Genomic DNA, 22,085 nt, shown 5'->3' on the forward strand with positions numbered 1-22,085 from the left:
ATTTTCGTGGTCGTATATTGGTTTGGCGTGGTCGTCGTCGTCGTCGTCCGGAGACACATTGGTTTTCGCGCTCTAACTTTAGTTTAAGTGAATGGATCTCTATGAAATTTTACCATAAGGTTCAATATCACAAAAGGAAGGTGGGGATTGATTTTGGGGGTTATGGTACCAACAGTAAAGGAATTAGGGGCCAAAAATAAGCATTTTTGTAACTTCCAGACATAACTTGTGTGTAAGTGTATGGATCTCACTGACATTGTACCACAAGGTTCCATATCACAAAGGGAATGCTGGGATTGATTTTGGGGGTACAAATTTTAGGAATTAGGGTCCAAAAAGGGGCAAAAAACAAGCATTTTTCTAGTTTCATGACAATAACTTGTGTGTAAGTGTATGGATCTTTATGAAATTGTACTACAAGGTTCCATATCACAAAGGGAAAGCTGGAATTGAGTTTGGGGGTAATTGCCCAAAACATTTAGGGGCCAAAAAGGGGCCAAAAATAAGCATTTTTCTAGTTTCCAGACAATAACTTGTGTTCAAGTGTATGGATCTCTCTGAAATTGCACTGCAAGGTACCATACCACAAAGGGAAGGCTGGGATTGATTTTTGGGGTAATTGCCTCAAAATTTGAGGAATTAGGGGCCATAAAGGGGCAAAAGAACAAGCATTTTTCTAGTTTCAGGACAATAACTTGTGTGTAAGTGTATGGATCTTTATGACATTGTACTGCAAGGTTCCATATCATGAAGGGAAAGCTGGGTTTGAGTTTGGGGGTAATTGCTCTAAACATCTAGGAATTTGGGGCGAAAAAGGGGCCAAAAAACAAGCATTTTTCTAGTTTCCAGACAATAACTTGTGTTCAAGTGTATGGATTTCTCTGAAATTGTACTGCAAGGTACCATACCACAAAGGGAAGACTGGGATTGAGTTTGGGGGTGATGAATCGTAAGGGGGTTAAAAAAATTTGGGGGGGGGATTTTTTTTTCATTTTTTTTCTTTAAAATTTTCCATTTTAAATTGGTTATTTCTGATTTATATATAAAAGCAAATAATAATGATATGGTTTGAATAGGTAAATTAAAAATTTTTAAGTTCTTAGACCACATTCATTCTGTGTCAGAAACCTATGCTGTGTCAAATATTTAATTACTATCCAAATTCAGTGCTGTATCAAGCTTGAATGTTGTGTCCATACTTGCCCCAACTGTTCAGGGTTCGACCTCTGCGGTCGTATCAAGCTGCGCCCCAGCGGAGCATTTTATTATTGGTGGAGGGTGCCGGAGAAAACCACCGACCTTCGATAGGAAAACTGACAATCCTAGTCAATTAAGATTGGAGTCGAGTGCACCCGCACGAGTGGGGTTCGAACTCAAAACCTCAGTGTTGACTGGCCAGTGATTACAGTAGTAGAACTACTTAGACCACTTGGCCACTGAGGCCCCTTGGTAAATTGAGTAACTTCGTTTTTTCACAAGCGTTCTTAAACTAACTATCAATATTAAGGTGAAACAAATATGTGATAATTTTGATCTAAACCATGATAAATTTGACCAAAACCATGACAAATTTCTAGACACTTAACTGAACCATGTCAATCGCTTAACCAAACCATACCAATATCGATATTTTGGTTATCCTGCATTAATTTCTTAAAAACAACAATTTCAGTTTAGACCGTTTGACTTACAATATAGATTCAAACATGTTATTTGTTTTGTACTTGCTCATTTGAAAAGAACTGCGGCAATCGTTCTAGGAAGTAACCTAACTAATCCATGACCAACTTAACCAAACTATGACAAAATCACTGTACTAAACGCTCCTCGATATGACGAGGTTACTACCTGTGATATTGTTAAACTGATAATAATGGACAAAGCTATTTGACTCATCTGAAGTTTGAGCAAGAACTTAGAAGTAAAATATAGGGACAAGAAGACAAATTAATCAACAAAAAAGTTTATATTCTATTATTAAGGTAACTGGTTCATCAAAAGGAATCGAAAATATGGCTGTGTTTACACCACAAAATCTTGTCTGGGTACAGACAAACAGATGCATCTAGGAAAGTTTTCAGGCATGGCTGGACCTAGATATATAAAAGTTATATGTACAATGATGTAGTTTATGTTTCAGAAAATTAAAAACTTTTTAATACCTAGATTTTGATGTGCATTTTTTCCAGCCTGCAGAAGAGAGGAAAATAAACTTACATAAGAGTTTCATTTGATACAGCCCACTCAGTTTCACAGTTTAAATCACCTATTGTTTGCAGATGTCTATAGCTATTGCCAATCTTTTGTCCATTAAAATCAATACAACTCACAACATTTATTTATGACAATTCATGTATGACATGTATGAGGGGAGCTTCTCAAACTTCTTTACCAACTTAAGTTTATTTTGGCACCTTCTGCAGGAATGAAAAAAAAAATGAATAGCCAAATCCAGTGAAGTTTTTAATATTCTGAAACTTTAAATGCATTTAAATTTTATATATCTAGGTCCAGCCATGCTCCAAAACTTTTCCAGGGCACATGTTTGTCTGTACTGAGGGTGAAATTTGTGGTGAAAATACAGTCATATTTGCTAAAAGGTTATGATGAATCTTAAAACAAATAAATTTATAGAAAAAAGTCAATTAATTACAGTTGATTATTTATTGTTTTATAAAGTTTCAAATTGTGAGGCTAATTAAATTTTGCAACGATTTTGTAATAATACTTGTTTTTGAGTATCAGATAGAAATAATACAATAGTAAAGTAAAAAGTATAGTAATAAAGCACCACCATGACCACACATTTTGAAAGATGGTTCTTTCTGACTGCTACTAAGGAAGGTGTAAAAGACAATACAGAGATACGAGATAAAGCAATACAAGATACAAGATACATTTGTACATGAAACAAAACATCTGTGAAATGTACTAAAATTTATATCATTTTGTTATAATAAAACACCCATGCAACCATGCATCCTACATGTATATTAGTGTATATTGCCTGATAGGACCAAACACTTTTTAGTGTTTCGGCAGTTAAAGCTTGAGATGGTCATCTTAAGATGCATTACTTTAATATATAAATATTAAAAATATTTATGTATATATATATATATATATATATATATATATATATATATATTGATATATTTATATTTTAATTCGTCATCAATAGATATTATGACACATCTGCCATCATCAGGGGTCCAACTGTCAATTTTATGTTATAGTCTTTAACTTTGATCTAGTAAACATGTCTCCTACACTTTTATCATATGATTGCTATACGCAACTGTTGGTTCCACATTGAACACATGTACACATCCTTATTCAAACTGCAATTATTGCCAGTGTTTCATTATACATTTCAGTTTTATTTTATTATACCCCCGCTTTAAAAAAGGGGGGTATACTGTTTTACCTCTGTCTGTCCATCCGTCAGTCCCTCCGTCCGTCCGTCCCATGAATATTTTCATCGCATTTTTCTCAGGAACTACTTGACAAGGATTTCTGAAATTTGGTTTCAGGGTTTATATAAGTAAGTTACACAGTGTGATGCGTTTTCAGATTCATCACTCAACAACTTCCTGTTTACCGAACACTTGTATTATTTTACACATGATAGCCAAGTTGAAAATTTTCGTCACATTTTTCTCAGAAACTACTTGACAAGGATTTCTAAAATTTGGTTTCAGGGTTTATATAAGTAAGTTACACTGTGTGATGCTTTTTCAGATTCATCACTCAACAACTTCCTGTTTACCAAACACTTGTATTATTTTACACATGATAGCCAAGTTGAAAATTTTCGTCACATTTTTCTCAGGAACTACTTGACAAGGATTTCTGAAATTTGGTTTCAGGGTTTATATAAGTAAGTTACATCGTGTGATGCTTTTTCAGATTCATCACTCAACAACTTCCTGTTTACCGAACACTTGTATTATTTTACATATGATAGCCAAGTTGAAAATTTTCGTCACATTTTTCTCAGGAACTACTTGACAAGGATTTCTGAAATTTGGTTTCAGGGTTTATATAAGTACGTTACACAGTGTGATGCGTTTTCAGATTCATCACTCAACAACTTCCTGTTTACCGAAATATTTCGGCGGTGGTATCATCAGTGAGCAGTAGCTCACAGTTTTACTTGTTTATATATACTAGTATATGGTTTGTACTTAGTTATTAAAACTAAAAGAAATTTTTTTTCTCTTTCATAGTTTTGTGCTGTAATCAATGGTAATCATGGGAATAATTCAGTACGATCAATTGATAAATCATCAGTAATTCTATCATCTTTTTCAACGTTATCATAACACCTATCTAATAATTTTACTTTGAAATTAGACAGTGTATTAATTTATCATGGTCACTTGTGTTTCTTATCTATCGTATTGCTTCACATGAAATATTTGCCACTGGATGTTAAGCAACCAACAATCAATTAATCAATATAGTTTATAGCTCACCTGGCCCAAAGGGCCAAGTGAGCTTTTCTCATCACTTGGTGTCCATCGTCGTCCGTCGTCGTCTGTTAACTTATACAAAAATCTTCTCCTCTGAAACTACTGGGCCAAATTTAACCAAACTTGGCCACAATCATCATTAAGGTATCTAGTTTAAAACATGTGTCCGATGATCCCGCCCACCAACCAAGATTGCCGACATGGCTTAAAATAGAACATAGGGGTAAAATGCAGTTTTTGGCTTACATCTCTTAAACTAAAACATTTAGAGCAAATCTGACATGGGATAAAATGTTTATCAGGTTGAAATCTATCCACGATGAAAATTTCAGATGAATAAGACAACTTGTTGAGTTGTAGACCTTTCAATAGCGAAAAGTGATACTTAGAGCGTTGTCTGTGCAATAACTTGATAACGCTTTGACAAAATCTTTTCAAATTTAGATAAGTTGTTTCCTGTGACTAAAAGGTCAAGTTCGATTTTCATGATTTAAACTTTTATTGTTGTTGAGTTGTAGACCTTTCAATAGCGAAAGGTGATACTTAGAGCGTTGTCCGTGCAATAACTTGATAACGCTTTGAAGAAATCTTTTCAAATTTATATATGTTGTTTCCTGTGACTAAATGAAGATCAAGTTCGATTTTCAAGATTTTAGCTTTTATTATTGTTGAGTTATATACCTTAGCCATGTTAGCGGAGTGAAAAGTCATACTTAGTTTATTCAACAGAAAATGGGATTTCCAGTTTACCGGTATATGATTTATTTTTATTTTGAGTTATTTTCCTTTGAACAGAAATGGTGTAATTAATAAGTATATGGATAGATCGTCTATCAATGATTGTATCTGTTCAATTGATTTTAGTCAGGAGTTGTCAAAAATTTCTTTATAACTAATTTTTTTAAGTCGTGTGTTTTGAAGGTAGATGTCACAGTTGTTATGTGGTATTTTATTTTTGTTGTTTGTGTTAATGTTTAATATTTACTTGATCCTGTTTGGGGGTCCAGATTTGCAAATATCATTTTCATGCAGGAAAATCCGGTTTGCTGTCACTCTGACAGCCTCTTGTTAAACACTATAATTAAATTTTTTCCATAAATTTGTATACATACATTTTTACATGTAAATGTAAATATGTATATATATATAAGTACATCTGAACCAGTGACAACTCTACGACAGATTTTATCAATCGGATCACCAGTGATGGTGATACAAGCCTGGAAACACATTCTGTGTATATAATTCGTCTAAATAACAGCCCAACAATGTTAGATCTGTAAATTTGCGGAAGCAAATTTTTGTTCTACCCTGGCCGGGATTGGAACTCATGCTACTGAGATATCGTGGCACCAAATCCCCTTGCACTATGATAGGCGCGCTATCACCTAGGCTCGTCAGTTTTTATCTAGCGTCGTAACACAGTACATGATATATAAGGCATGAAGATGGAATATTACAGATCAGCTGAATTTTCTATCGTAGAGTATCTTACAAATTAATGTAGGATGCAGTCACAGAAATAATTATATTATAAGTACGTCTGAACCAGTGATGGTGATACAAGGCTGAAGACACATTCTGTATATATAATTCGTCTAAATAACAGCCCAACAATGTTAGATCTATATATATATATCTATTAAGCATGTTAAGAGTATATCAAAAGATATAAAAATCATAAATATTTTTTTAACTGTTAAATTAACTATTCCATCCTTGAATATTTTTTATTTAAATTTTATATCTTAGTCATGTTAATAATGAATGCAACAGATGTGTATAAGAATAAAATAAAAATAAACTGCACAAACAGATCAATGCAATTATCCTTATGACTAGTGATAACGAACAAGTATTTATTGAATTCATATTTCTTATATTTATTAATAAATAACAACAAAGGTATAATAGGGTCATTTCACATGATAAGGATCTAGCAATAAACTTAAAGGTGGCAATAAACTTAAAGGTGGCAATAAACTTATACAGTTATAGGTGGCAATAAACTAATAGATAGCAATAAACTAAGAGATGGCATAAAAACTTATACATAACAATAAACTTATAGGTGGCAATGTACTAATAGATAGCAATAAACTAAGAGATGGCAATAATCTAAGAGACGGCATAAAAACTTATACTTAGCAATAATAAAATTGAGAATGGAAATGGGGAATGTGTCAAAGAGACAACAACCGACCATAGAGCAGACAACAGCCGAAGGCCACCAATGTTATTAATAAATAACAACGAAGCTATTATAGGGTCATTTCACATAAGGATCTAGCAATAAACTTAAAGGTGGCAATAAACTTATAGGTGGCAATAAAATTATACAGTTATAGGTGGCAATAAACTAATAGATAGCAATAAACTAAGAGATGGCATAAAAACTTATACATAGCAATAAACTTATAGGTGGCAAATGTTCTATTTCCACATGGATCAGAAATTGAATGGTGAAAACTTTTGATAAGTACATGACATTATTATGTTGTATGATAAGTATGTCAGTCAGACATAACTACATAACATTGTATTGTATGAGGTGAAGCATCTAAACTTTGTTGGCACGAATATATGCTTTATCATAAAGATAGATCTTAAGCAGTCTATAAATAGCACAAACCATTTTACATGTACTTTCTGTTATATCATGTACATGGAGGTAACATATGTCAAAGATTTAAGCTTTATTGATTTTACCAGAAAACATTGAAAATGGGAAATATAAATATGATTGGTTGTATCATAAAAACACTGTGACATTTACAGAATATTAATTTCTAAAAATTGGAACAATATAAAACTATAAATGACAACCTCTTGACCTAGATATGAATGGAATTATGTATGATGATATAAATTATAGTAATCTGGTAAAAAATAGTATGTAACAGATTGGAAACGTAATATGTGTAAATGCTGTTGGATAATATCACTTTGAAGAGGCAAAATACAAAAAACAAGACATTGCAAATTTCATGATTTTACATAAATTTTTATAAAATCTCTATTTCTGGATGATATGGATATACAGGGTGTGAATAGGATACAAAGAGACCCAAAATACTGGTTGTTCTCAGAAAGGCCATCCAAAATTTGGAGTTTTTTCAGTTACACAGTAATTTTTCTTACTCTTGTTTTCTGCAAAGTGATGAAAGGTATTTATGTTATACTTTTTGTATCTATTTTATTTGAAATTGTTTTAAGTTTAATCAGTTTTGGCATAAAGTAGTCTGGCTAATCACACTGAGTCTGTTTTCTCAATTTTTTGTTGAGAAAAGCAAGGCTACATCACAGGGATGGGCATGATTACTGACAAATGTAATCGATTAATAATCGATTACTTGAGGGATTTTTGTGTATTCGATTAATAATCGATTACTCTGATTTTTGTATGTAATCGATTGCAATCGATTACTTTATCAAAAGTAATTGGATTACTTTTCGATTACTGTAAATTACATGCTATAAAATTACAAAAAAATAATAAAGTAAGTTAAACACAAACATTTTGTTATGTATAGGGAAAATTTATAACTTGATCAAAACTTCATTGAAAGCATTGTTTTCAAGTTTAAGTTGACAGTTTGTTTCTAGATAGAAGCTCTCACCGAGGATTTGAAATATTCAAAAATTCTTTAAAATCTGGTTATCTACATGAGTGAGATGTAATAAAGTTCTTGCAATGACACCACATGGCTTCAGTCACTTCTTTATAGTCTAGTTTATTTTCCACATGTCTCTATATTTTTCAAGTTTTGCTGTCATAATGACTTAATTAAGTTAGGTATTTTGTATTTATTAATTTTTAACTATATTTGATATAGTATATATTACAATTAAAATGTAAAAGAAGAATAATTAACTAGTTCAGCTAATTTCAAAGATGTAAATTTATAACTAATACATGCATGAATTAATTATTTTGTTTGGATAATCTCCCTAATTACAGGTTATAAAACTGCCAATGGAGTACATTTCATAACCTGGGGAAATATAATGTCAATCTCCTCTTAATTAGACATAATTGAAATCAAAACATCTTATTGATTAGAAGTCCTTGATCATCTGATTAGTAAACACAGGAATTTGTTGGGATTTTTCTATACTCTATTCAAAATCATGATATTTAACAAGATTTATTTTAGTGTCAATATGGGATACATGTATCTATTTCTGAACAAGAATTTCAATGCAAATCAATTGGTACGTTGTGTACTTTCTGATTTTTATATCATAATATTATAACGAATCCACTGTGTATCTAGTTTAGCTAAAATTCCAAATCTTATTGAAAATTACACTTCAATGTCAAAGTAGTACAGAACTTAACATAAGACTCATTTCTTATTTTTATCTATTTACTTATTTCAAAATAAAAGGTCTTTAAATAATTGACAAGCATTGAAGACAGTTAAGTCAATTGTTTAAAAAGCTGGATATACAGTAAAATTGGTAGGAGTTCTGGTTGATCATAATGCAGCTTGAGACAATAGATACAAATAAGGCATTTGATAAACTCTGAAGTCTAAATACTTTCTATTTTATCTGTACTATAAAGTGATGAATGCATATATATTTTCATTTAAAATAGGTTTAATTTCATCAAACTATTTCACTAAAAGTAATTGAAATGTAATCAAAAGTAATCGATGATTACATCCTAATTTTTGCTGTAATCGATTAAATTACGATTACATGTAATCGAAAATGTCTTCGATTACAGATTACTGTCGATTACTGGGAAACATGTAATCAATTACAATTGATTACGATTACAGATTACAATTACCCCATCCCTGCTACATCATTTTAATACAAAACTAAAGAACTGAAATATGTCTTAGGGACCGTCACTTAGTGAGGGTACTAGTAAATGCTAATTAGAGATTAGGTATTAATGCATAAATGTTTTTCAGTTTAAACAAATTTTATACATATTGGTCATCATTCATGTTGATTAAGTTCATAAAAAAAAACCACAAATGATATAAAGTGAATGTTGGTTTGTTGGTCTGTATGTCTGTTTACACTTTGTATCTGCATACACTTCTAAATTAAGCTATATAACCAAAAAAAGGCCTGATAGGATTGCATGGTCAAATCTGCAGTAATGTTGAAATACCATAGCTGACTTGTCATGCTTGTCCCAAAATCTCCCAGACAAGTATAAATATATTCGAACTTCTTGTTTCGGACAGTTTCTGTAATAGCCGTGACAACAACAAAAAATTTCATGAAATTTAAAAAGGTTCAGACTGGTAAACTGATATTAGTTATAATCCTTTGACAACATGCTGACTCTGCATATGATTTCATTGTGTATATGATTTTATTGTACTTGTTTAATATTCTACAAAACTACAATTTTTCAATACAAATCAATAAACTGTGTAGTAAGTTTCAGGTTTGCATCTTTTCTTGTGCAAAGCATATGGCTTTTGATTTATTTAATAAAAATCATACTTACATGTATAGAGTAAAAACTACCATAACAAATACATGCAATAATTTCTGAATTTACAGTATGCACTATTTTGAATAAGTGTGAAAATTGAATACCATTGGAGATGTCAGAGTTGGTTACCAAGAAAAACTCATTGAAATTTTCCTAAAACTACTGTTTAAATTGATACTTTCAAATTCAAAATATTTATAATTTGCAAATTATTCACCCAGTTGATTTCAAATTCAAAATATTTATAATTTGCAAATTATTCACCCAGTTGATGTGATTTTAAACAAGGCTAACATATGTGCAACAACAACGTGAACGATATACAGGTGTCTTTGCATAATGTAAACTAAAAATTGGTCTGTGTCCTGGAAAGTAGTGAATGAATTTAACAGCAGCGACTATTAAAAAATCTGTCATAATACTAAATTTCTCCAAATGACAAAATACTACATGTACCACTAACACGGTTCCTGACTTTGGACATACATACACGTATGAACACTTTATGGGTCTGATAATGTGGCAGGATAAAACAAGTTTTTACACCCCAGCTCCATTTGAAGTGTGGTACACTGATTTTTCTCTGTCTGTCCATAACATGCCTGTCTCATTTTCTCAGTAACTATATATAGGTGATATATAGCTTCTAGATTAGCAGCTGCAAGCTTCATCTGGAATCAAATTCAATGCCTGCAATATGTTCTACTTATGTTTGCTAAAAACTTGTATCTTTAAAATGTCTTGCTCATGTGTGAATTTTTGGTCACATGTAGTGAACAATATCGAGCTGGGGTATACCGTATAATAGGGAAGCAACATCTTGTTAAATATCTCAGTTGTGCTGTACAGAGTTAGACCTGATTAAATATTTTAATTACTAAATATTTCAAGTATATATTATAATTCTGATTTGTTAGTTTATATTAAACAATAGCTTCAAAGATGAGATGATCACCAATAAAAGAAGTGTAAATATAAAAAAGAACCATCATCATGTTGGGTCTAATTTTTAATTATATAAACTCTTACTCTAAATTTATTGTAGGATTGCTGAACACATATAAAATCCATAATCAGGAGAGATTATACAAATGTTTGTATGACAGAGAAGAAAAAAGAGGACTTGTAACAGTTAGTAACCATGACAGCTGTATGGATGATCCATTGCTATGGGGTAAGACAGCATGTACTCTTTTGATGACTATTTATGATTTAAGATATGTTAGAAGATGAACATGAAAGAACCCTTACAGCATCTATTTTACGGGTGTGTAGGTTACTTGTAGTCTGAGATTTCTCTGACATTTGACAGCCTTTTAGGGGTGTGTAGATTACTTGTAGTCTTGAAATTTCTCTGACATTTGACAGCCTTTTAGGGGGGTGTATGTTTCTTGTAGTCTGAGATTTTTCTGACATTTGACAGCCTTTTAGGGGTGTGTAGGTTACTTGTAGTCTGAGATTTCTCTGACATTTGACAGCCTTTTAGGGGGGTGTATGTTTCTTGTAGTCTGAGATTTCTCTGACATTTGACAGCCTTTTAGGGGTGTGTAGGTTTCTTGTTGTCTGAGATTTCTCTGACATTTGACAGCCTTTTAGGGGTGTGTAGGTTTCTTGTAGTCTGAGATTTCTCTGACATTTGAAAGTCTTTTAGGGGTGTGTAGATTACTTGTAGTCTGAGATTTCTCTGACATTTGACAGCCTTTTAGGGGTGTGTAGGTTTCTTGTAGTCTGAGATTTCTCTGACATTTGAAAGTCTTTTAGGGGTGTGTTGATTACTTGTAGTCTGAGATTTCTCTGACATTTGACAGCCTTTTAGGGGTGTGTAGGTTACTTGTAGTCTGAGATTTCTCTGACATTTGACAGCCTTTTAGGGGTGTGTAGGTTACTTGTAGTCTGAGATTTCTCTGACATTTGACAGCCTTTTAGGGGTGTGTAGGTTTCTTGTAGTCTGAGATTTCTCTGACATTTGACAGCCTTTTAGGGGTGTGTAGGTTACATGTAGTCTGAGATTTCTCTGACATTTGACAGCCTTTTAGGGGTGTGTAGATTACTTGTAGTCTGAGATTTCTCTGAATTTTGACAGCCTTTTTGGGGTGTGTAGATTACTTGTAGTCTGAGATTTCTCTGAATTTTGACAGCCTTTTTGGGGACTTGCTGTGGCCATCCCATTTTCCGAGCAAGTCACAAAAAGGCTGTCAGACATCAGAGAAATCTCAAGACAAAGTTTTGCACTGAAACTTGATCTGACAGCCCATCTTAGCCTATTTCTTCAACATGTTCAAATGTTAGTTGAAATTTTCAGTAGTTTGTTTCAGTCATTTCATTTAGCAGAACTTTATTTCTTTATTTATTCTCTTAAAAGATATGCATGGATTGATTATGTAATTTTCCTGTGGTAAATTCAGTCGTTTACCATGCCTAACTGCTAGTTTGTATTATTCTTTGTAATGCATGTTCACTGTAAATTTATCATATTTGACACTTGAATAGGTATGAACATTGTTGATGATCTAGTTTTTGTAGAGCATGCGACTTCTGTCGCAGAAAGCTCGACATAGGGATAGTGATCCGGTGGTGGCGGCTACGTTAACTAAATACTTTAAAGCTTTATATTTTAGAAGTTGGAAGACCTGGATGCTTCATACTTTGTATATAGATGCCTTATGTTGTGAAGTTTTCGTCTGTCATATGTCCATTGTCCTTGACCTCATTTTCATGGTTTAGTGACTACTTGAAAAAAAGTTAAGATTTTTTGTAATGTTAATTTCTGTCTTATTATGAGTAATAGGATAACTATATTTGGTATGTGTGAGGTCACATACCAAATATAGTTATCCTATAACAAGGTCCTCATGCCTGTCAGACAGTTTTCATCTGACCTTGGCCTCATTTCATCGATCAGTGAACAAGGTTAAGTTTTCGTGGTCAAGTCCAGATATATCAAGTACTATAAGCAATAGGTCTACTAATTTTGGTGTATGGAATGATTGTAAGGTGTACATGTCCAATTGGCAGGTGTCATCAGACCTTGACCTCATTTTCATGGTACAGTGGTTAAAGTTAATTTTTTGTGTTTTGGTCTTTTTTACTAATACTATATGCAATAGGTCAACTATATTTGGTGTATGGAAATATTTTACGATGTACATGTCAGTCTGGCTGGTTTTATTTGACCTTGACCTCATTTTCACGGTTCATTGCTCAGTGTTAAGTTTTTGTGCTTTGGTCTGTTTTTCTTAAACAATAAGCAATAGGTCAACTTTATTTGATGAATGGAATGATTGTAAGGTGTATATATCTGCCTGGCAGGTATAATCTGAAGTTTACCTGGCTAAGTTTGTTTCTTGGATACTATAAGCAATAGGTCAATTATATTTAATGCATAGATTGATTGTAAGGTGTACATGTCTGTCTGGCATGGTTCATCTGACCTTGACCTCATTTTCATGGTTCATTGGTCAATGTTAAGTTTTCCTAGTAGTTTGTTTCTTAGTAACTATAAGCAATAGGTTAACTATATTTGGTGTATGAAATGATTGTATGGTGTATATGTATTAACTATTTCTGGTTTGGTTTATCTGACCTTGACCTCATTTTCTTGGATCATGTTAAGTTTATGTGATACTTGTAGTAAAGCTTTATATTTAGGACTATCAACTTAAAATCAATGGTCAGTAAAGTGGGCGATTTATTTCAGAATGTGCACTCTTGTTATATTTTAATTTGTTTCATTTTTGTTGTTAGGAGAGCTGTTTATATATATATATTGTATATCTAGTTCCTCAAGCAAACACTATTCTATGTTTAATAGTAACTTGTCAGTCAAATGACATTTATGAATTTAATAATGAAGTAGTCATCAAAGTTACAGGAGAAATAGATATTATAGATTATTAGAGATACATGTATTTAAGTTAGGCGATATATAAGTGAGATAACATTTGTTTTGGTCTTTAATTATGATATCATATACAGTCAAAACTGTATATTACGGATTACAAATGTGTCGAGTTTTGTGATTGGATAACAACACAGAGATGTCAGTATATATTCAGGAAACTGCTGGTGGTATATACAACGTTTTTTTACCCCAATTGGAACCTCAACAACGTCATCATAATGAGCGTTACTATGTGACGTAGTCATAGGCTATACAGAACACATAAAGAACGTCAGAGGAGCACAGAGGGAAAATAATGATGTGTATCTGTCAATAATACGTTTTTAATTTAAAACCACGCAATTTACACATCAAATACTTAACTATATTTTAAAGTTCTATAACACATTAAAGCATTATTTTCACAGCAAATTTCAAAATCCTTCACGTATGCGGAAAATATATATACTGCATGGTGAATGTTTAACACATGTATACTTGGTACTAGAAAAAACATTAAGTCGGGGATAATCCCTACTATATGTGTAATTCAGGTTTCAGACAGGGTATATAATGTGACATTCCCGGCTTAGGGTTTATATCCCCTTCGACTTTCGGCTCGGGGAATACAAACTCTAAGCCGGGAATGTCACATTATATACCCTGTCTGAGACCTGAATATCATATAATATAAAGGTCATCCAAAGTGCCAGAGAAAACTGGCCGCATAAGATAGATAATCTTTGAATTGAGAATTGAGGCTCAAACTACATAGGATTTCTATGAAGGGACAAGAAGAGTGTGACCTGACAAGACAGGTTTTCGCATGATAAAGGTAACATTTATAGCAGGTTTGACTGTTTATTTATCACAGGTTGATATTTAAAGGTAACATTTATAGCAGGTTTGACTGTTTTTTCATCACAGGTTGATAAAGGTAACATTTATAGTAGGTTTGACTGTTTACTCATCACAGGTTGATAAAGGTAACATTTATAGCAGGTTTGACTGTTTACTCATCACAGGTTGATAAAGGTAACATTTATAGCAGGTTTGACTGTTTACTCATCACAGGTTGATAAAGGTAACATTTATAGCAGGTTTGACTGTTTACTCATCACAGGTTGATAAAGGTAACATTTATAGCAGGTTTGACTGTTTATTCATCACATATATGTATAATTTGTTTCAGGATGTCTGAAGTGGAGAAATACAGTTCAACCTGCAAAGGTAAGATGGATAACAGCTGCTCATGATATCTGTTTCACCAAGTTTTCCCATGCTCTGTTCTTCAGTCTAGGAAGAGTAGTACCAGTTATAAGAGGAGATGGAGTATACCAGAGGAGTATGGACTTTATACTGGATAAGATTAATAATGGAGACTGGACACATATATTTCCTGAAGGTTTGTTTGTAGATAAAAAGTTAAATTGAATATTTAAAGAATTCCCACTACACTTCAAAATTACAACTTTGAAATTAGTACAGTGTCAAAATTTTAAGTTTTACAGACCCACAAAATTTTACAATATAAAAACAAAAATTGGAACGAGGATAGGCAATTCTACATCTCAGCTATGGGGAGGGGAGGGGGTGTGTTCAATACATTTAAAATGTAAGAGAAATTCTAAAATTGCCTCTGGATGTTAATCCCATCTTCATTATGCATTCGAAGGGTATCATACATGTTATGATAGAACCATTAAGAAAAGCATGTATAAACTTGATTGATTTCAAAAATATATTTGCTACTTCAGATTTGCTGAATATCTTATTGTTTTTTGTCCCCCGCTTAACACTTTGCGGGAGACATGGAAATACCGGGCATCCGTCCATGCGTCCCTCCGTGTGTCCTTCCGTCCGCTTTTGTTAGTGCTCTCACGGGTACAATTCTTGCCAGATTTTTATAAAGCTTATACTTTAGGTTAATATCAGCAATATCTTGGACATGTTCTATAATGTGGCTGATTGATTTTTTTTAAAAGAGTTATGCCCCTTGGAAATATTAAATATGTGCAATGCAGGGGACATTGGAACTCTGTTCTTTTATTTTTTTAGGTAGAGTGAACATAGACAAAAGCTTCATTAGATTTAAATGGGGTAAGTAGCGAAGTTATTTTCTTTAGGGTTTAATCTTTACAATAAAATTTACATTCCTGGCAAAGTTGGACTCAAATTTAAAGTAAATAGAAAATTTGAAATAGTAAAATGCCCATATCTAACTTAATAATAGTTGATAAATATGCATACTGATAAGATTTATGTAAGCACCACAAAACAAAATCCTCACATGCTGTCTCACATTGTTGATTAGCTGCCATTCCATATAAGAATAGGTTTTTGATGCCATCAATAAATTCACCTTTAAGGACAGGGAGTACATGCTTGACATTTATAAGTACTGTCCTCTTTTCTTTCTTTTTTTTTTGTAATGTGTTTATTGGCAAAACTACATATATAAATACTGTAAATTCAGAAATTATTGTGTGCATTTATTATTGCGATTTTGTCATTTTAAACTAAAATGCGATTTTAATTTTTGCGATATTGAGAAAAATCCTGTTTAATTCATATAAAAAAATTTTCAAATGCGAGTTTGAATTATTGCGATTATAACCCTGTCGCATTTTTCGCAATAATAAAAACATCGCAATAATTTCTGAATTTACAGTAGTCATAGTATAAAATTGAGAATGGAAATAAGGGATGTGTCAAAGAGACAACAACCCGACCATAGAGCAGACAACATAGTATAATTATGGTAATAAATCCATAGTACATCTATAAATTACAAATGCATACAGTTGGTGTTTTGAATCATTTGACAAACTTATAAATAAATAATAATGATAAAAACCTAGGTAGTCTGGTTTGGGAAGATATTTTTATTACTTAAAAATTTACTTGTATAATTATTCTATTAGTTGGAGCCAAGGGTTCCAGCAGTGCTTTATTTTTATAAAAAATTTTTTTTTCAATAAACGAATTTTCTTTAAGATAATTTTTTAAAGCTACAATATTTACTTGTCCACTTTTCATTTTTGTTCTGTATATATGTTGTGTACAAGTTATCATTTTGTAATTTATTGTATGGTTTTTGTGATAAAAAAAAGCATTGCTACACCATATAGAAACCTTTCAATGCATTTTTTAACATTTAGTGTTCTTAGAGCTTTGAAATCTAAGAGAGCTGCTGAAGTTGCTTATCATTTACTTGGCATTTTTCTTCTCTTTGGTGCTACATATATCCCCCAAAGCGATATAAAGGGAGAGAGTTCATTGCACATTTAATCATTAAACGTTATGGTCAGAATAAGAATAGTTCATGGGCGACCAAGTCAACCGCAAAGTCAAGAGTCTGTATAACGGGCAAACACAGACATTAAAGAAATGCTCATATATGTTATATATGAATGATAATGACACATTGCAGTGGTCTAAAGGTTTGAGCTTTGTGCAATTTCAGAAAAATCGATCATATCACAGGGTAATTGATCAATCGCCTTATCATGCTCTGTTTGATTCTAAACTAAAGATAGATTTGTCTTCCTCTTCTTTGCCCGAGAAACTTTTGCCAAATCTTGAAACTGAGGAAGATTTGGAGAAAGTGTTCAAAGAGGTTTCAGAGGAGAACAGTGACATTGAAATTGATGGCACGGATGAAAACACTGAAACTGAATCGGTAGAATCAGAAAGAGAACCTAACGATTCTGTGACTGATAGTGAAACTGGATCAACTAGTACAACTATTGAAGTTGTATCAGAGGAAGTCGAAACCCCAATCATTCGAGCAAGAAAACATGCAGTGTCTGGCCAACAAATCCAATCAGATGTCCTAACAAAAAATATAATACAGAAACTGAGCAAGTTATCTGTTTGAGACAATGTTATCATCCCAATACCACAGTATGACCGGGCACCGACCGATCTGAGGAATATGCAAGGTGTTGTGGTGGAAGAAGGAAAGTTTGGATATCGTGTAGGGACAATAGTTGGTAATTTACTGGGATTCTTAAGCAGAAATTAACTTAAAGCAATTAATGACTCTTCTGTGTCACAAATTCCTGATTTACCACTTTCCCTGAGGGAAGCTGTGAAAAAAGCCTTAAAAACTGGTGGACAGGGTTATCTCTCTTGTAAATGTAAATGTGGTTGTAGCAATTCCAAGTGTAATTGCAAAAAGCAGAATATTTGGTGTAATTCGAGATGTCATGGTTCGCTCACCTTTTCCAACAAAAAGAATCATTGTATATTATTGTATAGTATTGTAAATAGAGTTATCAATGTGTTTCATATTGATTCGTAATTAAAATTAAAACTATGTATTATCATTTGATTTGAAAACTTATTCTATGTAAAATATTGTACAAGTTTTAAGTGATATTAAGCCTTATTTTGTACAAATTATAATGTGTACAGGCACTTTTTGTACAAATTACAATTTGTACAAAGTCAGAATACACATTATAATTTGTACAAAATGATAACTTGTACACAACATATATAATATTTAGTTTATAATGAGGTTTCTTATGTATTTTTTTCCATTTTTTCTAATATCCCAAATAAGACTATGTCTAAGTTAAGTGGTAGTTCAATTTGGACTTTAGTATATATCCATCTATTAAGTTCTTCCCATACATCAAATACTTTTGGACATGTCCAGAATATGTGTTCACTGTCCACTTTTCTGTTTAAGGTTTTATAGATCCATATGAATATTCAGTCAGGATCAGTATATTTGTAAGCCTCACATCTATGTCCAGCCTAAATTCTGTGTCCTTTCCTCAGACCTGTGTCCTGTTCTATATTGTGTCATAGAAGTCACAAATCTGTGTCCTTTCCTCAGACCTGTGTCCTGTTCTATATTGTGTCATAGAAGTCACAAATATGTGTCCTTTCCTCAGACCTGTGTCCTGTTCTATATTGTGTCATAGAAGTCACAAATCTGTGTCCTTTCCTCAGACCTGTGTCCTGTTCTAGATTGTGTCATAGAAGTCACAAATCTGTGTCCTTTCCTCAGACCTGTGTCCTGTTCTATATTGTGTCATAGAAGTCACAAATCTGTGTCCTTTCCTCAGACCTGTGTCCTGTTCTAGATTGTGTCATAGAAGTCACAAATCTGTGTCCCTTCTTTTCTCTAATCTGTGTGTCTTTCAACAATGTGCTTACATCAGAATTTTCAAGACATCACAGAGGAAAGAAATACATCAATAGGACTTTTATATTCAAAATATAAAGATATCAGTTAATGTTTGTTAAACTTTGTACATTGGTGCTTTCAGTTTCTTTTAATTTTTGGCGTATAGTATGGTGATGTTGGGGAGATGGGTGGTCAGGTAAAAGTGGGTATCTAATTTGTGTAATCAACTCCTCCCACACTTTTCTACCCAAATTCCTGAAACTTCTCAGGAAGATTGAACATATGTTGAAGTTGTGCATCTGCTATCATAGAAATGTTTGAGGAATTTTTTCTCATATTTCTACACTTGGGAATTTTAATCATTTTTTTAGTATCAGTAAGTAACAAAGCTTTGAAAGCCAACCTGTCAAACAGAGTTGAGTACTCGTAGATTGGTACTTTGTGTCTTTTTACTTTCGTCTTTTTGTGCTTTGTTGAGCCAAGAAGTCCTTTCCTACTGATTTTTAGTTTTCTCCTGTGTTGTGTTGTTACTGAAAGGTCCCAGGTTAGGGGAGGGTTGAGAGTATTAACCCTGCTGCATTCTATATGTGCCTGTCCATGTCACGTCACATTACTAAAAGTCTACTTTATAAAAAAGAGAGGATTTAAATAAAGAATAAACCACACATTTGAATATCATGACATTTCGGGGCACAGATCTAAGAAAAGGAAACGGATTTGAAGCTGAACATTGATTTGACTCTTACATAAATTCAAGACATTTGCATAATATTTAAACATCTTAGATTTCTCTTTGTAGGAGTTGGCAGACTGGTTGCTGAAGCCAAAAAAATCCCTGTTGTATTGCCAATGTACCATGTAGGTAAGTTTACTAATGTATTGCCATGTAGGTAAGTTTACTAAGGTATTACCATGTAGGTAAGTTTCCTAAGGTATTACCATGTAGGTAAGTTTACTAAGGTATTACCATGTAGGTAAGTTTCCTATTGCCATCACTTTGCGTCCTTTGTCTGTCCGTAAATTTTTCTTTATAAATATTCTCCTCTGAAACTGCTCAATGGATTAAAACCAAAGTTTTTCTGCTTCCTATAGAGGATGTCAACTGCAAAAATAGAACATAGGGGTCAAATTACAGTTTTGGCAATTATTGTAATTAGAGAAAGTAACAGGGTAGGAATGGTCAGCTAAACAAGTTCTATCTACCTGGAAAATCAGTCCGCTGGCTTTGGAGTTATTGCCCCTGAAATGTTGAACTTTTGGGTAAGTTTTTTTTGGGCATTTCCTTGCCATTTTTACGAAAAACTATAGGACTTAGGTGAAAAGTGTAAAGTACAACATGATCAGCTTCAAAAGATGTATCCACCTTGAAAATTGGAGACAAATCTAACTACTTGTTATGGAGTTATTGCCTCTGAAATATAGATTTTTTTTCAATTTATAGCAGCTGTTGGCTGTTATTGTGAAAATATAGGAGTTCGGTTAAAAGTGTAAACTGCAAAAAGGATCAGTGCAACTAAATGTATCTACATCTACCATGAAAAATATCTGTTAACCTATTTTGGAGTTATTGCCCCTTATATTGCCATTTTTGCAGTTTTTGAAAGTTATTGTGAAAAATATAGTAGCTATGTTATAAGTTTAAATTGCAAAAATGATCAGCAGGACAAAATCTAGAGATCATGAAAATTTCAGAAACATCCTTCGACCTGTGTTTGAGTTATTGCCCCTGAAATATACATATTTTGGCTGTTATATTGAAAACTATAGAAGGTAGGTTAATAGTGTGAATTGCAGAACAAAATCAGCATGACAAGATCTATTTACTCTGAAAATTTGACAATCCTTTATTGGAGTAATTGCCCCTGAAATGTTGATTTTTACTGGGTTTTTTTTTTTGCAGTTTTGCAAAGCTCTGATTCCTTACCTGAATTTGGCCTTACACTTTTGACTGCTTTTGGTTTTATCAGCTCTTCATCGTTTGAATCAAGTTTTGGATTTCATATATTTTGCCCTTGAGCAAAATGGAAGAGACATTCATTGTCAAAATGTGCATCTGGTGCAGTCAAATTGGTACCATTATCGTTAATAATTGGCTTTTATCTAAAAAAAACTATAGGAGCCAGGTAAAAGATGTAAATTGCAAAAATGATCAGCAACTAATAGAGTAACTAAAGATTGTGCATACAAGTCTTAATTAATAAACTGGCCATATTTTTACCCGGTGTGCCTCTTGTTTAATTGGGAATTGTCTTTAAATATGAATGATTAGAATAAAAATGTCACTTTGAAATAATGCAAAACAAATCTTCAATTTTTTACCTTAGCTTTAACATGACATTATTTTTCTAAATCTATGTTTTGTAGGAATGGATGATATTCTTCCAAATAAAAAACCTTATGTTCCAAGAATCAGAAAGGTAAAATACAAATACTGTTTTATGAAACTTATACTATAGGTTAATACCAGCAATATCTCGGACAAGTTATATAATAGTGGCCGATCGACTTTTTTTAAAAGAGTAATGCCCCTTGGAAATGTTAAGTTAATGGAAAATGGCCTCATTAGCGCCCTCATGTGTACAATTCTTGCCGGTTTTACAAAACTTATACTATAGGTTAATATCAGCAATATCCCGAACAAGTTTTAGAATGGTGGCCGATCAACTTTTTTTAAAAGAGTTATGCCCCTTGGGAATATTAAATTTATGGAAAATGGCCTTGTTAACGCTCTCACGGGTACAATTCTTGTCAGAATTTCATAAAACTTATACTATAGGTTAATATCAGCATTATCTCGGACAAGTTCTATAATGGTGGACGATCAATTTTTTTAAAAGAGTTATGCCCCTTGGAAATATAAAATATGTGCAATGCAGGGGATATTGGAACTCTTTTCTTTTATTTTTTTGTCTGTCTGTCTGTCTCATATCAGTTAAAGTTTTGGTTTGAGGTAGTTTAACATGAAGTGTGGTCGCCAAATCTTGAAACGTAGTTCACATCCTCCATATGATGTGAACTTATAAAGATGTATGGAAATTTTTGTGTTTGTCTTGTTCTAATCCATAGCATTTCTATGTGTTGCAAATAGGACTTACATTCTTCATTGTTATCTAATTGTGA

The 22,085-nt window shown here is 32.7% G+C and overlaps 1 protein-coding gene across 3 annotated transcripts in view; it reads left to right on the top strand.

Moving 5' to 3' along the window:
- LOC127727186 (tafazzin-like) overlaps positions 1-22,085 on the top strand; it is a 36,664-nt gene that overhangs the window by 9,645 nt on the left and 4,934 nt on the right. The window contains exons 1-6 of one of the 3 annotated variants that reach the window (XM_052234631.1): positions 7,145-7,642; positions 10,988-11,116; positions 15,015-15,227; positions 15,881-15,922; positions 19,765-19,827; positions 21,330-21,382. In XM_052234631.1, coding sequence (XP_052090591.1) covers positions 7,507-7,642; positions 10,988-11,116; positions 15,015-15,227; positions 15,881-15,922; positions 19,765-19,827; positions 21,330-21,382 — 636 coding nt within the window. In that variant the 5' untranslated portion in view covers positions 7,145-7,506. Of the gene's footprint in view, positions 1-7,144; positions 7,643-10,987; positions 11,117-15,014; positions 15,228-15,880; positions 15,923-19,764; positions 19,828-21,329; positions 21,383-22,085 lie in introns of those variants that run through there. The other 2 variants (XM_052234630.1, XM_052234632.1) reach the window with 2 other exon arrangements.

This window comes from Mytilus californianus, unplaced genomic scaffold, assembly GCF_021869535.1.
Source record: "Mytilus californianus isolate M0D057914Y unplaced genomic scaffold, xbMytCali1.0.p SCAF_19, whole genome shotgun sequence".
In the NCBI taxonomy this organism is placed as follows: Eukaryota; Metazoa; Mollusca; class Bivalvia; order Mytilida; family Mytilidae; genus Mytilus; species Mytilus californianus.